This window comes from Talpa occidentalis, unplaced genomic scaffold (genome assembly GCF_014898055.3).
Source record: "Talpa occidentalis isolate TD23 unplaced genomic scaffold, MPIMG_talOcc4v2.1 talOcc4.2, whole genome shotgun sequence".
NCBI classification, from domain to species: domain Eukaryota; kingdom Metazoa; phylum Chordata; class Mammalia; order Eulipotyphla; family Talpidae; genus Talpa; species Talpa occidentalis.
Genome location: NW_023602073.1, coordinates 23,766,702 through 23,782,660, shown reverse-complemented (window position 1 = coordinate 23,782,660; position 15,959 = coordinate 23,766,702). Strand labels below are relative to the sequence as shown.

The 15,959-nt window shown below is 60.8% G+C and overlaps 1 protein-coding gene across 2 annotated transcripts in view; it reads left to right on the top strand.

Annotated features, from left to right (window-relative positions):
- SLC22A23 (solute carrier family 22 member 23) overlaps positions 1–15,959 on the top strand; it is a 150,237-nt gene that overhangs the window by 129,987 nt on the left and 4,291 nt on the right. For both annotated transcript variants that reach the window (XM_037519187.2, XM_054698427.1), the window contains exons 6-9: positions 4,397–4,499; positions 5,566–5,798; positions 7,220–7,252; positions 8,325–8,448. In XM_037519187.2, the coding sequence (XP_037375084.1) occupies positions 4,397–4,499; positions 5,566–5,798; positions 7,220–7,252; positions 8,325–8,448 (493 nt within the window). The remainder of the gene's footprint in view (positions 1–4,396; positions 4,500–5,565; positions 5,799–7,219; positions 7,253–8,324; positions 8,449–15,959) is intronic.

Sequence of the window (15,959 nt, the reverse complement as noted above, 5' to 3'; positions counted from 1 at the left end):
GGAGCCCTCGGTGGCTTTCTCAGGCTGTATTGAGCTTTTGCCAAGTACACAGCAGGCAGGGGTGCGGGCGTGGGGGGAGGCTGGCAAGCCTCCCAGCCCCCTGCAAATCTTCACTGTTTCTGGGCTCTCGAGTGTTCTCTCATTCCGTTGCTCTTTCTCTTTCTCATTCTCTGCTCTGTTCTTTGCTGCCTGCTGTTCTGCTCTCTTCTGGTTCTGCTGGCATCCCCAGGACGCCACCCTTATTAGCCCAGGTGTGCCCACCTATGCATGCCCACACCCCACGCCAGGTGCCCGCCATCAGGCATGCATGCAGGACCGCAGGGATCCATCATTAATCCTAATGGCGGGAGGGCGAAAAAAAACTGATACTTTTTCACTTACCCTACAATCCACCCCCTCAGGGTTTCCCGCCATACAACCTATATACAAGTTATATACAAGTTTCTCTCGGTGAATTATGAACACTGCAGCCATGACCTACAAAAGTAAACAGAATACAAATGAATATAGCAATGAAACAAAAGACAACAGAACACACATAAGTCCAGGCAGGGCACCAACCTAGTGGCAAAAGACAAAGTTATTGGCACCAGCAGATGCGCCACCACTTCTGCTGCCGAAGGCACAGCTCATGCGAGGGGGGAACCACTCAGGCATCTGCCGTCACACGCCAGGAACCGTCAGGCTTCCTGGCCTTCTCCGGCTGTGGTCTCGGCCACAAGCCACACACCGCATCCACCCCCAGGATGCACTCACTCCTGGATTGGGGATTCTGTACTCTTTGGGGGTAATCACCCAATCCTCAGGGTTTCTGTCTGCGGTCGCTCCAACACTGGGCTGTCATAGCCGCCAGTGTGACACGCAGACCCCTGTGCTCATTGCACAAGCACATGGGTCGGGGATCCATGGATACAAGCTCCACATGCGGCCTCTCTTGGGTCCCCTCTTCGGCTGTGGGCTCCACCACAAGCCACGTCGCCCAAGGACGGGCTCCTCAGCTCGTCACCCTCACTCAGCCGTGAGCAGGGCATCACCCACAGGTGATTTTAAGAGACTCACTGGCCTTCTTGAGCTTACTTAGTGCATAACAGCTGCTCAGGGCTTCCCAATCTCAGCACCAGCTTTTGCCTTTCTAAGTTGGCTTTTCGATACATCTCCTCTGCCTGGCTGCAGACAACTTGGCGAGGGCTTCCTCCCTCAGCCTCTTGGGCTCTTGTCACGCCCGCCCCTTCCTCTCCTCTGGCCATTGCCTCTCTGGGCTGTGGCCCTAGGAGTGCCGGGCAGTGCGCGGGCTGCCTTTGGCCACCGAGGCCCAAATTCCCATGCCTTGATTTTCATCCCCTGGGCTGTACAAACAACACCATCCTCCCCCAGAGTCCCCAAAACATAACCTCAACCTGCCAAGGTTCCTCCACCTTCTGGCGGGATTGTCAGTCCAACTCCATCGGCCTCTCCCTGGCATCAGTACTGGGTGAGCTCCGAATCGTGGCCCTTTCTTCCCCGATGATTCTGCTGCCTCAGGGGTGGTGGGCCGGTCCTCCAGGGCTGTCTCCTCCTCCACTCGAGGTCTCGTCCTGCAGCTCCCTGACCTTGTCCCCCTCCTGTGCTCCTGCAGCGTCTTCAGCTCTTCCCACAGCTCCGGACTCTGGTCACCGCCTGTGCTGCCATGGCTCGTCCAGCGCTGTCACAGGCTCACAGTGTGCCCCTCCTCGGTCCCTCCTGAGGTCTTCAGAGGCTCCATACCCGTCTGCATGGAATCATCCTGCTGACTTACACCAACTGTAGTGGCAGGATGGGCACAGAGCAGGATCCCTATGACCCGAGCAGACGGGTAAAGGAGGGTCCTGGAGCCCTCGGTGGCTTTTTCAGGCCTTTATTGAGCTTTTACCAGGTACACAGCGGGCTGTGGGGCCTGCCAGCCTTCCAGCCCCCAGCGAGTCTTCACTTCTCCTGGGCATTCTGGCGTTCTCTCGGGGTCTCTGCTCCTCTGCCGGCTCTGCTCTCGTTCTGCTGCTGGGTTCTTCTATTACTGCTGGCGTCCCCGTGACGCCGCATTATAAGCCAGTCTCAGCCCAGGTGCACTCACCTACGCATGCCCACACCCTACCCCAGGTGCCCACCATCAGGCATGCGTGTAGGACCACAGGGATCCATCACTAATGCTAATGGCGGGACAGCAGAAAAGTCTGATACTTTTTCACTTGCCCTACAGGATGCTACCCATCAAATCAGCCTGGCTTTGCAGAGGGGGAAATACAGGTCAGGAAGGCTTGGATGCCAAGAGGGGCAGAGAATAGACTGAAAGTGCCCACCAGACACTTGGGCATAGACCTCTGTATGGGAAGAAATTTCTGGAAACTCAGGTACCCCTTAGACAGGGAAAAAGGGTTTCCTTCTCCCTTCTCTGCCCCAAATGTTGACACTGACACTCCCCCCATATTTTTTTAATAGACTCTCCCAAACCCTATGGTTCAAACTCTTACTAATGAGGTTTGTGACTTCCCTCCATGGCAGGAGAGGAAGCAAAGAAGAGAGTCCACCTTGGGACACCCAGGGGTGGCCCTAACAAGCAAAAAGGGCTGCTCCTGTCCCCCAGGCCATCATCTCCATCCGAGCACCAAGGACTCCTTCAGAAGAGTGAGGTCTTCCACCCCCACCTCTGTTTAAATTGTCAGTGAGCTTATTTTGCAACAATTTAAGTTTACAGAAAAGTTGCAAGGATAGTACTGAATTTCTGATTATTCAGGCTTCCCACAGTTAAAGGCAGGGCCCACCCATCACCCTGAAACCTGCGTCTGGTACACGGCTAATACCCCGTCTCCTCAGCCTCTGCCTAGATTCACCTGTCTGCCTGCTGGTGATCTCTGTCCCCGCTGGCTCCCCGGGGCAGCAGCCAGCCCTCTGCCTCCCCATCCCTGCCGCCCTGTGACAGCTTCTCAGCTTTTCCTCGCATCCCTGGCCTTGAGGTGCACTGGCCTCCACCTGGTCTGTCAGGTCTGCTCTTTGTAGCTCCAGTAAGGAATGACCCCCAGGACAGACCTGACTGGGAGAGCAGGATGGGGCCAGGACACTGATTTCTGTGCACAGACCGTTTGGAGGTCCTGCGGCCAGGTGCTGACTTGGTTTGCCCTGTGAAATGGCCAGGCCCAGGGCCTCAGTGAGCCCCTTGCCCAGTTAGCCTGGCAGTGGGACTGTTACAGGCCAGGGAGAGGGGCGCCCCAAAACCCTCAAATCTGCCTATTCTAAATAGGTTCTGCCATCTGCCTCATCAAGACAAAACATACAGACCTTTAATGGAAAGAAAGTTTAAGACAATTAGTGTATAATATAGAGAAGACAAAGAATATAGTTTCCAAATCAAGCACCCAAATTTACCCTTCCCCTCGTGGGTGAATGTCCACCCAAATGGGATTGGCCCAGAGCAAGGCCCCAAAGCCTGCTACAAGTCTAAGGCACCTTCCAGCGGGGACCCACAGAAAAGGGTCAGAAACAGACAAGTCTGGGAGGAAAAAAAGCAAAATCAAAACCAAGATAAAAGCTGCCACGGGTCTCTCACCCTTGTCTGTTTCACCCAGTTCAGGACCAAGAATTAAGTGCAGCTTCTTCACATGTCTCTGCTCCATGTGCCTCCTCCAGGTCTCCTTCTGGCTCCCCATCCTGCTTCCTTCCTTCCTCAGTCTCCTCTCCAGCCTCTTCTCCACCCTGCTCAGCTCCACCCTCCCTTGGGTGGGGCAGGGAACCTGGAACCTCCCCCTTTCCTGGGGAGCACCCTGTACAGAACCACAAGAGCCTGTTCCATTGGCCTTCTGAGCTGGTTGAGCCTCAGGGAAACTCTTTCTTGTAACTGTGGTTGGCTCACTTTGGCCAAAACCTGGTTTGTCCAGCTCCTAAAGGCTTCAGACCACTAGCTGATCCACACCTGCAGGTGGTGTGCATGTGTGTGTGTGCATGTGTGCGTGTGTGTGCACACATGCCATGTGCACAGTCATTTCTCTTGCGGAAAAGTGGGTTCTCTGGGGACAGTCCAGAAGCGGGTGTGTCTGAGCCAGGGGTGCAGCCCAGAGAGACTCTTTAAGGAAAAGAACCACTTGTCTGTGTTTGTCCAGCATCAGGCCGAGCGGACGCGCCACACTCAGCCTTGCCCGTGTGTCCCACTGGGTTCCAGTCTCAGGAAATGCTCCTGGAGGGAGAAGAGTGTAGCAGGGTCCCTCGGCTCTGCCCAGGTCCCACGGGGAAATCCGAGCTGCCAAGTTGGAGTCTCTGGAAACGCATTTTCTAATCTCAAAGCCAACTCCTGGCCCTGGCTTAACAGAAAAGACAAGACAAAAATGTCCCTTTTCCTGACAAGCGCCGAGCCCCGGGGTCTTGCTGAGGCTGGGGCTCCCTTCCTCTGCAGAGCTGGAGAAGGAGCTGTCGCGCAGGCCCAAGAAGGTGTGCATCGTGAAGGTGGTGGGGACCCGGAACCTGTGGAAGAACATCGTGGTCCTGTGTGTGAACTCGTGAGTCCCGGAACTCAGGGTGGGGAGGAGGGTCACGGCGGAGGCCACGGGACTGGCTTCCAGCGGAGCAGGAGGGCGGAAGGCTTCCCTGGGACCTCAGCGCACCAGGAAGGAGCGTCCCCAGGGGCCCGGCGTCTAGGCGCTCCAGCAGCGCTAATTATAAAACCACCGCCCGGGGACCCGGCTGTGCTGAGCGTCCCGGGGGAGAAGCACGTGTCCTGCCAGGATGCGTCCTCCTGGGGCAGGGCGGCTGCACTGGACCTGATGCATCCTCCAGGTCTGCACAAGCACTTAGGGATCCCAAAGCCCTTGAGGGGGGGCACTTGGGAGAAAGGGATTTTCAGGGCTAGAGGAGAACTCGTGGCTCTGGGATGGATGCTGAGCGCCAGCCTGAGGCAGGAGCTCACGGCAGGTGGCGTCCCTCAAAGTCCAGTCCAAAAGGGCCCACTGAAGCCCTGGCGCCTCCTCAGCCTCCTGGGCACACAGACACACCCCGCTCTTGCCGGCGTGCGCACCTGCCTGCAGTGACAGGGACACGCGTTTCCCGCAGGCTCAGGTGAGCCCGTGGGGCAGCGGGAGAGCTGTCCGGGCTGAGGGGAGGAAACAGGTAAATGAAAATGGAAACCAAGTCTCTGAGTCCACATCTTTATTGGGCCTGATTGCCCCCTGGCTATCTCGGGGTGTGTGGGTTGTTCTAGGCATGGAACCCCAAGTTGCCAGACCCCTGGATGTTGAGGAAGAGGTGGAGACTTGGGTCGCGGTGTGACCTGGTGTCACCGGGCCACCTGGTAGCCCCGAGCAAGCTCAGCCAGTGGGAGGAGGACCCCCTCCCCCTCCCCCCCCCACCTCCCGTTGGACGCCTGGGGGTGGTGTCTCTGTGCCCCTCCCTCCTGCTCACACCATCATCCGTCTAGGGGAGTCACGGCAGGGGGGGGCTTGTGCACCTTGAGGGGACACCACCTGTCACTTTCCCGCCTTCACTTTGTCTTGCGCGTTTCCTGGACACCGGCCACGGGGCCTCCCTGCAGGTGGCTGCCCCCCGACGCCCCCTGTGTGTCTCCCGCAGGCTGACGGGCTACGGCATCCACCACTGCTTCGCCCGCAGCATGATGGGCCACGAGGTGAAGGTGCCGCTGCTGGAGAACTTCTACGCCGACTACTACACCGTGGCCAGCATCGCCCTGGCGTCCTGCCTGGCCATGTGCGTGGTGGTCCGCTTCCTGGGCCGCAGGGGAGGCCTGCTGCTCTTCATGATCCTCACGGCCCTGGCCTCCCTCCTGCAGCTGGGGCTCCTCAACCGTGAGTGGGGCGGGGCCTGGGGGGGCAGGGCCCAGAGGGAGGGGCAGGTGGGCGGAGCCAAAGGACATGCAAAAGGGCAGCTGGAGACTGTGGAAAGGATTCAAGAGACCTGAGCTGCTCTTCCAAGATCAACAGCTTGAGGAAACTGGGAAAGCACACGCTGTGTCCCGCCACCTCCATGGCCAGCCCCGGGGCTGGGCGCTGGGCTGGGCTGCCCGCTCCCTGCCCACGAGGCCCGCAGCCTCCCGGGGGACATGAGTTCGCTGACCATCAGACTGTTTCTTCGCCGGATGTCACGTGACGCGGAAGATGGGCTTACTCATTTCAGGCGGGACTCCAGGGGACATCACCCCGTCTTGCAGCCTGGCTTTGGGTCACCGCCACTCAGGAGACATCCCCAAGTTCATCAGCTTCTCTTTGGGCCACAGAACTTCTCAGTGAATCTTAACGAATAATTGAAAGGAAAGCGCGCAAATCCTCCAGCAGGATGCAGCCCAACACCGCTGCTCGTGAGCAGATACCCGTGTGGAAAAGGCGTCTCCATCCCCCCAACACGTGAGCTGGGGATGAGCGGCGGGTCCTCCAGGGGACAGATCCCACCGCCCGGCCCTCCCAGGCAGCACTGACCTGGCGTGTCCAGCTGCCCCACAGAAGGTGGCGGGGCAGCTGCATCCAGCAGAGGAGGGCAGAGCGCGGCTGGACGCTTGGCCTTGCTGTGCCGGCAGATCACAGAACTGCTCGCTTCCAGCTTGGGAAATGCAGCCTGGTCAGGTCCCCCCACGTCCAGTGTCTCGCTGGGAGCCTGGTCTTATTTTCAGCCATGATGAATAAGGAAACAGCTAAGCATCATCCCCACCGGCCCACCCCTGGACGGGATGCCCGGGGCCCCTCCTGGAGCCTCCTGAGAGCTTCCCTCCTCCGGCCGTCGCAGAGGCCTCTGTCCCCGGGAATGGAGGCCAGAGGAACTCCACGCAGCCCGGTAGCCGTGAGGGCCAGAGACTGGAGCCCAGACATGCCTCCCGGCCAGGCAGCCCCCACCTGCTGGGTTTTCCTTGAGCCCAGACCAGCGATGACTCTGGAATACTTCTCCGCACCGTGAAATGGACCCTGAGGCTGGAGCTCGGGGACACTCCCCGGAGTCTGTTCTCATGGATGGTTTTCTCCCTGGTCTCAGAGGCCAGGGTGGTTTTATGCCCTCCCTTCTGGACAGAAAAAAGAGCCTCAGGCACTGACTTGACGCCCTGCCTGCAGGTCCCAGCAGCTGGCACCCTTGGGTGTAGCTGGAGCTCCCGGGGGCCTGGGGGCCGGCAGCCCCCTTAGAAACACAGAACGCAGCGGAGAAACTTCTTACCTAACGAGTTTTCCTTCCTCTTTTCCCACCTTCTTTGTCCCTGTCCACGCCATGCTATTTCTGGGCCCAGTGATCGGAAAATACAGCCAGCACCCAGACTCAGGTGAGTCCCAGCGCCCTGCCGCGCTTGGCTCTGATTATTGCAGCCAGACGGGCGTTTCAGAAAGACTCACACATCTGTGGTTTGCCTTTCCTCCTCCTCTCCCCGCCCTCCAGAGCTGCAGCTGAAGTTGGCCGTAGGTTGGACACTATAAGCGTATATTCGTATTCTTTCCTCCCTCCTGCTTCTAGAAAGAGCGCCTCCCTCCCTGCTTGCACGCATGCCCCCCTCTTCCCCTGGCCCTGGGGGCCCCTTCAGGCCCCTTGACCCTGCCGTTTGTCCTAGGAGGAACCGCTGGGGAGGTCACAAGCCCTGGGGGTGCTGGAGGCTGGCCTCGATACTATCCCGCTGTGCAGCCCCGAGCTTGCCGCCCTCGGGGACCTGGGGAGGCAGTGCTGCTTCCTGGGCCGCTGGTCACCCCTGCCTGGCCGGACCCCACCGTGCCACCCTGGCTGCCTGCACCGAGAGCCCCGAGTTTGAGAACTCAGCCTTGTGGGGGCTGGGCCGTGCCCAGATGTGTGAGCCCAGCTGCATGCCTGGGCGCAGCGGTGGTGGAGGCTGGACTCTTGCGCCCATGCAGGACGCCCAGATGGCCAAGCACCGTCCCTCCAGGCCCGCACATTCTGGTTGGGTTATCGCAGTGTGTGTTCCCTGCCGTCAAGCCTGAGCCGAGGCCCTGTCCCGTGTATCAGGCCTGCCACCCAAGGCCAGATGCCAGGCTCTCTGGGGGCGAGGCCCATCGGGGACAGGCACAGGGGCATGTGGCTACCGTTCCAGGGGCCACCGGCCCTCCTGGCTCTCAGGAGTCACCCTGAGCTCCGGGGGTCTCCTTCACCAGGGGCTTGCAGGAACCCCAGCAAACCCCCGCCAAGAGGGCTTTGCCCTCCCCAGCCTGGAGGTGCCCCTGGGTGCCCAGGGGACCGAGCACTCTGGTCTGCGCCTCCAACGTGGCTGGGGGTTGGGGAGAAGGAATCCCTGCCTGTGGCCTGCCCGCCTCCCTTCTGCCTCTGCTTGCCCCGCCTGACCAGCTTCCTCTGCCCACCTCCGCACCCTCACGCCCCTGCTTCTCCCACAGGCATGAGCGACAGCGTCAAGGACAAGTTCTCCATCACGTTTTCCATCGTGGGCATGTTCGCCTCCCACGCGGTGGGCAGCCTCAGCGTGTTCTTCTGCGCGGAGATCACCCCCACCGTGATCAGGTGCGTAGCAGGGACACCTCCTGGACGCCGGTGGGAGCAGCCTGGCCCTCGAGGCGCCACCCCGGCCCCCAGACCAGGGTGCGGCCTGTGTGAGGGGCGGCCAGGCAGGCAGCCTTGCCCTGACCCCAGGCAGCTGAGTCAGGTGGGAACTTGTCCCTGGGTAGCATCCCAGCAGCTGCTGCAGCAACAGGGAGCAGGGAGCCTTTCAGGGGTGACTGGGAAGGGAGAGAAATAGGTGACTCATGTTGCATACGCTCCCACTTCAGTTTCTAAGGGGCCTCCCTGAAAACCTATCTCACAAGAGCGTGAACCAGAAGGGCTGCATGGTTGTTACGGGCCTGGAAGGCGGATGTCGCTAATCCAGAGAGAAGGCCTGGTCAAGGCTCTTGGCTATTGGGGGGACGAAAGGCCTGGGAGATGGGAGACGCCCAGCAGGCTCTGTCACTGATGAGGCTGACACCCTGGGGGCGCAGGAGTTGGGGCGGCCGACCCCCAGCCCCCACCTGTCTGGGAGGCTCACACGCGCTTGCCTCATGCTGCTTCGGTTCCAGGGAGGCCTGCTCTTCCCCGGGGCTGCCCCGCAGTGTGCTCGGGCCTGCGCCCCAGCCCGGGCCTGTCCTGGTGGATGAGGCCCAGTGCTCTGGCCACCTCCGGGAACACCCTTGGCGTCTGACTTAGAGATGTGAGGACAGGCAGGCTTTGGGCCGGGAGGTGCGCAGGTCAGCGTGAGGGCGCCGGGCCCCAGCCTCCCAGGAGGGCGGGGGGAGGCTGGACCATCCCAGAGGAGCGGGCGGCTGCCGTGCCAGGGGCGCAGATGGGACGGACAGTGGGCTGGGCTGGGCCGCCCTCCCCGCCTCGGCGTGCTGACGGGAGACTTTTCACATGACCTCATTTTGATTCACTCCAAGATCTGCACAACACACGCCAAGCCTGGAGGCTGCTCGCACCCGGGCGGGGGATGTCAAGTTGTCCATTTAAGAAAAGAGCAATTAAGTGCAGGTGATTCATGCCGTTCCGGCCCGTGGTGAGCCCAGGCTGGCACACTGGAGGGCACGGGGCGCCCCGGGCCGAGCCGGTCCCCCGCTTCTCCTTACCCAGTGGCGCGTCCCCCCTTTGCACACGAGCCCCGCAGAGAGGATTGTGTCCTAGAGCTGTGGTTGCAGCAACGAGGCCTGGGGCTTGCCCGCCGTCCTCGCCGCCTGTGATTGCACAGAGGCCTCGGCTGCCGGTTGTTGGTGGACAGACGTTCTAGTCGCCTAATAGGTTTGCTTGACCAGTGAACTAGGGGCAACGTGGTCAGCCCCCGCTTCACCCAAGGTCTCATCGTTTCGGTTACCTGTGGCGAGCCTCGAAAATTTGAGAAGCCATTTGGAGAGGAGAGACACACTCAGGCGCCCCTCAGGTGTGTTGTCAGTCCTGTTGTGTTAGTGGCGGCTGTTCCTCTCCAAGTGCGCCTCGCTTATAGGCTGGGCCCGGCCTTGTGTATCTGGGGGTGGTCCTGCCTACAGTTTTGGCACCACCGAGGGCCTCAGGGCCCCCGAGGTTTAGGGGGACCACCGAATCCTTTCCCCTTTGATGCAAGCCTGGAGAGGTTATTTCGGGCTAGAAGCCAGCGACTGTGTTCTGGAATCCAGCCTGCCAAGCGGACGGGCTAGGGAAACACTGGCCACTCAGTGGTGTCCTGTGCTCATGGAGGATGAAAGGAAATGTAGCCCAAGGGGTGTCCTGGCCAGGATGCAAGTGTTTCTGGGGTCACCAGTGAGTCAGTCGCTGTGAGGCCTGCCTCACCCCATCTTACATGGGCGTGCAGAGCAGTTCCCACGGGGCCCCCAGGAGGGCACCCACACACACACACTCACGCAGACCAGTCGCAGGCCAGGCGGCGGGGGCCCGAGAGCCGCGCTCGCTGTACAAACTAGCCTTTTCCTGAATCGCCTGGTTCAATCCCATCTTCTGGACGAGAACAGTAGGCCTGAGGTCAGGGTGCCAGGACTGGAAGCAAATAGGAGGGGACTTTCCCCAGAGTCATGCACAAGCCCTTCATCCCGGGACACTCTCTGGAGGGCTGGCTGGTCGGCCAGAGTCCAGTTGCTGAGGCGTGCTCCCTCCCGACCCTGTCCTTCCTCCCCCGCAGCCACGCAGCAGGTTCTAGCTCTTCATCGGGTCTAGAATCTTTCAGATTTGGGCATCGGCAGTGCTGGTCTCCCTGGGCCCAGGCAGAGTGGCCGCTGCTTGATCCAGAAGCAGTGGGTGGCTTTTGGTGGCAGGTCTTTTCTCCCCCGTGTGTGTCTGCAAGCGGCAGGGGGGAGCCACAGCCTGAGCAGCCTCCCGGTGCATCCCCAGATGTGGGGAGTCTAGGGGCACTGAGTACAGGTGACCCGCTTCTGTCCCTCCTCAGACTCCTGCAGAGCTTGGGCACTGGGTTCTTGGTCCTGTTCTCCTGAGCTCGTCCTCCTGTGTGGGCATCTCATCCCCACCTCCAGCAGCCCCGCTCTTCTTCTAGAAACTTCTTAGAACGAGCCTTCTAGGAGGCCTTTCTCTGACTGCCTTCTCCCTCTGGACTGAAGTGGGCCCCGATGCCCTCCGCCTCGGGGACAGGTATGGGGGCAGGCGTGACCTGTGTCGTGTGGCGTCTAGAGGCCACGCTAGTCTGTTTAACATCTTGTGAAATTTCTTGAAAGAAAATCCAAGGCCCATGAAAAATGGTGAGTGAGTGACCAGCAGCCAGGGACATTCTAGCCAAGGGCTAGAATGAAAACAGCAGGACAGGCCGCCACCGGGGTACAGCGGCGGGGCCTAGAGCCTGAGACTCAGGGTGTCCGCCTGTGAGCCAGGTGGGACGCACCCACAGTCCCCATGTGGCCATGGGCGGGTCCTTGAGCCAGCCCTTGGCTCATGGCCCTCAGACTAGACTGGGCCAGGCCCTGCCTTACGACTGTTCGGCCTCAGTGTCAGGAGACCCCTGGAATGTCGAGTTGGGGCCTTACCCAGGCTAGCCGTGTGGGGGGAGCCCCTCGATGCAGGTGGACGCGTGGGGCTGTGATGGGGGGGCCACCCACACTCCAGGCCACGGCTCCTTCAGTCCGGTACTGAGGGGTTGCCCGCCCTCCCCGTCCAGTGCAGAGGCGTGTGGTGGAGACTAAGCCATTGGAAAGCGGACGTGGAAAGGGGAGATTTGTCTCTTGCATTTAAATGTGCGCTGCTGTCCGCGGGTCTGGCAGGTGACTGGGAGGCGCCGTGCCAGTGCCGCGGTTCTGTCCCCGAGCCCCTGGTGTCGCCGGTGACTGAAGGTGGCAGCAGGTATCGCAATGTCTGGGCATCCTGAGCTGGAACCAGGAGGCAGGACGTGGATCCGCCAGCCGGGTACCCACGCGCGGGCCCCTGCTGCCCCCTCGTGGCGGCCTAGGAACGCGCAGGAAAGGCCCAGCGTTTGCACTTGGGGGAGACCTGCAGCCAGAGCCTTAAACCCCAGCGTGGAGCCACCCCTTCTCTCCACTGAGGGGTCCAAAACTGAAAACACTAAGCCAAACAGAACTCCTGAGGCGCTCATCCTCCCGGGTAATTTCAGGGAGTCCTGATAGAAAAAGCGAAATTGCTTGGGGGGAGTAGGGGGCAGCTGTGTTTCGAGTCTCCCTACACCCTGAGGCAGGAACAGGCCCAGGTCCGCGGGCACGGCCCGGGGGCCACACAGGCAGGTGGTCAGCATGTGGTGGCCACTGGGCCTCATGCGGTGAATCTAACACACCTCATGTCACCAGCTGGTGTGCTGGCGTCCGTGTGCCAGCCTGGGGTTCCCTCAGTGGCAGAACTCCCCCAAAACACTGGCTGGCTCATCCGCATTTAGAGGTAGCCCCGTCGCGCAGGCCTTGCAGCAGGTGGGTGCCCCCCCCCTTAACCAGACCTGGTCCTGAGGGTGAGCCGACCTCCTGCCTCCAAAGCCGCCATCCCCCGGTACTCACTGAGCACCGTGTGCCGCTAGTGTTCTAGAAAGGGCCTGGCCCCTGCGACTCAGCTGGGCAAGACGGCAGGTGGGTGAGCTGCACTGCAGAGGTAGCGTCCTAAGAAGGGCCCAGGTGGCTGGGCCCTTCACTTGGGAAGGGGCTGGTACCAGGAGACTCCCCTGAACCCCACTGACCTTCCTCTGAGTGCCAAGGGCCCAGGAGCAGGAGGCTGACTGTCCAGGCACCTCCAGCCAGCCCCCCCTCGGAAGGGCGGCACCGCCTGGGTGCCCACTCCTGTGAGAAGGGCCCGTGTTGCCGGGTAAGGGGCTAGGGGTCTAGGGGCCCGGTCGGCGGGCCCAGGAGGCAGGGTGTGGGCCTGCGCCCTGCTCCCCACGGCTGCGCCGCGCCCAAATGCCCTGCAGTCGGTAGCTCAGGACTTCACACTGAGTTTGAAGACAGGAAGGTAAGTTCCCAAGCTGTTATTCTTCAACCTTGTTTCATCCCTTCTGGGTCCTTTACCGTTTTCATATAAATTTCAGGTTCAGCTCATTTTCTCCCCCAAAACTAAACGGGGGCCCTGGCAGGGACTGTGCTGTGCACAGCTTTACTGGGTAGAAGGCCACCTGACAGGATTCAGGATCCCCTCCGGCCTCCCAGTCTCCCCTACCCCATTCTCCTCCTGCCCCCATTTCCACTCTCCCCTCCCCGCAAGCTGTTCCCCTAGCCCCTCTCCCCAGCCCTCCAAACAGCCCCCTTCCCGACTTCTCACCTACCCTATCACCCCCATCTCTCCCCTCCTCCCCCACCCCTACCTCTGCCCCTTGGCCTCTACCCCTTCCTGCTACCTCCCATCCCACCTGCCCCATCTTGCCCCCACCCCTCGATCCCCCTCCCTTCCCACCTCCCTTCCACCCCCCCCACCGCCAACACCGAAACCCCCTCCCACCCCTCCCTTACCAGCTTCCCTCCCCCACCACCCCTTCCCCATTACCCATCACCCTATTCCTGCTCCCATCCCCCCTCCCCAAACCCCATTATATCCCCTCCATGCCACCTTCCCTCTACCACTTTCCTCACTTCCCCCACCCACTCCCTTAAACCCTCCCCTACCTGACCCACCACACACCATCCATCCCCCTCCCAACCACCCCTTCCCTACCCAAACCCCATCCCACCTCCCCTTCCCCACCTATCACCCCATCCTCCACCCTCCCCCCTACCCTTCACCCCTTCCACCTCCCCACCTTCCATTCCCCACCCTATCACCCCATCACCCCTTCCCCCACCCCTAGCACCCCATCCCTCTACCCATCACCCCTTCCCCACCCTAGCACCCCATCCCTCTACCCCACCTCCCCTTTCCCACCCTATCACCCCATCCCTCTACCCCTTCCCCCTACCTTCACCCATCCCACCTCCCCACCTTCCTTCCCCCACCCTATCACCCCATCACCCCTTCCCCCTATCACCCCATCCCTCTAACCCACCTCCCCTTCCACCCTATCATCACCTCCACCCTCCACATCACCTCCCCTTCCCCACCCTATCACCCCATCCCTCCACCCACCTCCCTTCCCCCACCCTATCACCCATCCCTCTAACCCACCTCCCCTTCCCCCCCCTATCACCCATCCCTCCACCCCACCCTCCCTTTCCCCACCCTATCACCCCATCCCTCCACCACACCTCCCCTTCCCCCACCCTATCACCCATCCCCATCCATCTACCCACCTCCCCTTCCCCACCCTATCACCCCATCCCCCCCCACCATCCCCTTCCCCACCCACTATCACCCAACCATCTCCACCCCACCTCCCCTTCCCCACCCCTATTCACCCCATCCTCCAATCCCACCTTCCCTTCCCCACCCTATCACCCCATCCCCTCACCCCATCTCCCTTCCCACCACCCTACACCCCTTCCCCCTACCCTTCACCCTTATCCTCCTCCCCTTCCCCCACCCTATACACCCATCCCTCCAACCCATCACCCCTTCCCCACCCTATCACCCCATCCCAATCCCCACCTCTACCCTCCCTCCCCTTCCCATCACCCTTACCCTCACCTTCCTCCCTCTTCTCCCTCATCCCCCTACCCATCACCCCATCCCTCCCTATCCCAACCTTCCCCCCACCCCATTAGCCCACCCCTCATCTTCCCGCACCCCTTCCCCCCACCCCCATGCCCATCCTTCCTTCCACCCCTCCTCTCCCCACCTTTCCCCTTACCCCCACCCCCATCCCCCTTGCCCCTCACCCCTTCCCCCTGCCCCCTGCCCCTTCCTCCTCTTTGCACTCCCCATCCCACCCCTCCCCTCACCCCCTCCCTCCCATCCCCCTTTCTCCCCCCTCCACCCTTCCCCATCCCACCCTCCTGCCCTGCCCCACCCCTCTCCCCACGAGCTCTGTGAAGCTGGGAGCCACCGGCACAGGGAGGGGAGAGGCCCCCAAGCCTCAGCTGTGGTGGGAGCTGGAGTCCGGGCTGGGGATGTCCTGGGTGTTTTGCGTGTTCGCTGCCTTCCCCCCCCCCCCCCCCGTTCTTGCTTCCCCCCACTGCTCTCCACCGGCCTCTGGGCTGTACTTCCCGTGACCCTGTCTGGGCTGGAGGAGTCCGCAGGGGAGCAAGAGGGCGCCTCTCCCCTTGGGAAGCCATCTGGTCCCCGGACTTGAGGTTTTTCAGTTCAGTTTTATGACCCAGATTTCCATTCCCTCTTGACTCAGCCTTGGATTACGGTCCCAGGGATTCGGCCTGGTCCTCCAGGTGGTCCGTGGGCGGCCGCGGGTCCTGGCGCTCCTCCGCCAGCTTCCACCGTGAGCGGGTTTTCTTCCTTCTCTGCGCGACTCCGGGTAAAGGGCTCTGGACTATTTTGTTCACCTTCTCAAAGGACCAGCGTTGGTTTCAGTGATTTTTAAATTCTTTTTGATCTTTTTGATCTCTAGATTGACTTTCTGGTTTTGCTTTTTTCCTGCTTCCTTGAGAGACAGCGGCGCCGGCTATGAGCTCCCCTCCAATAGTGCTGCTGCTGCCTCCCAAAGGTTCCGAGAGTCTTCATGTTCACTTGTCTCCAGAGTTTTTTTAATTTATACCTATAAGAACTGGGGTGTAGGCCAAAGGTGCGGGGAGGTGGGGAAGAGGGTTCCTAGAGACAGAGTGGGGAGCAGAACAGGTGGACTGACTGAAACGCACTGCTGAGGGGAGCAGCAGAGTCAGGAGAGGTAGCTCCCTGGCTGGGGTTCAAACTCAGGCCACTTGGTAGCACTGAGACGTCAACCCCTGCGCCACCAGGAGGCCCCACCTCCAGCTGTGCTTTGAGTTCACCTTGCGCTCCTTGTTGGCCTCCCAGCTGCTCCGCAGCACGGGGCTGGTGCTCCGGGTTTGTGGTTTTCCCTCTTGGCTGATCTCTAGTTTCATACCATGATGATCTAAAAAGGTGCGTGCCGTGACTTCCGTCCTCAGAAGGTCACGGGGACCTGTTTTGTGTGCCAACTTGTGGTCCGTCCTTGTGCGTTCCATCAGCACTTGGACAGAATGTGAGTTCTGTGGTTTTGGGGGGGAATCGGGTGTCGCGCG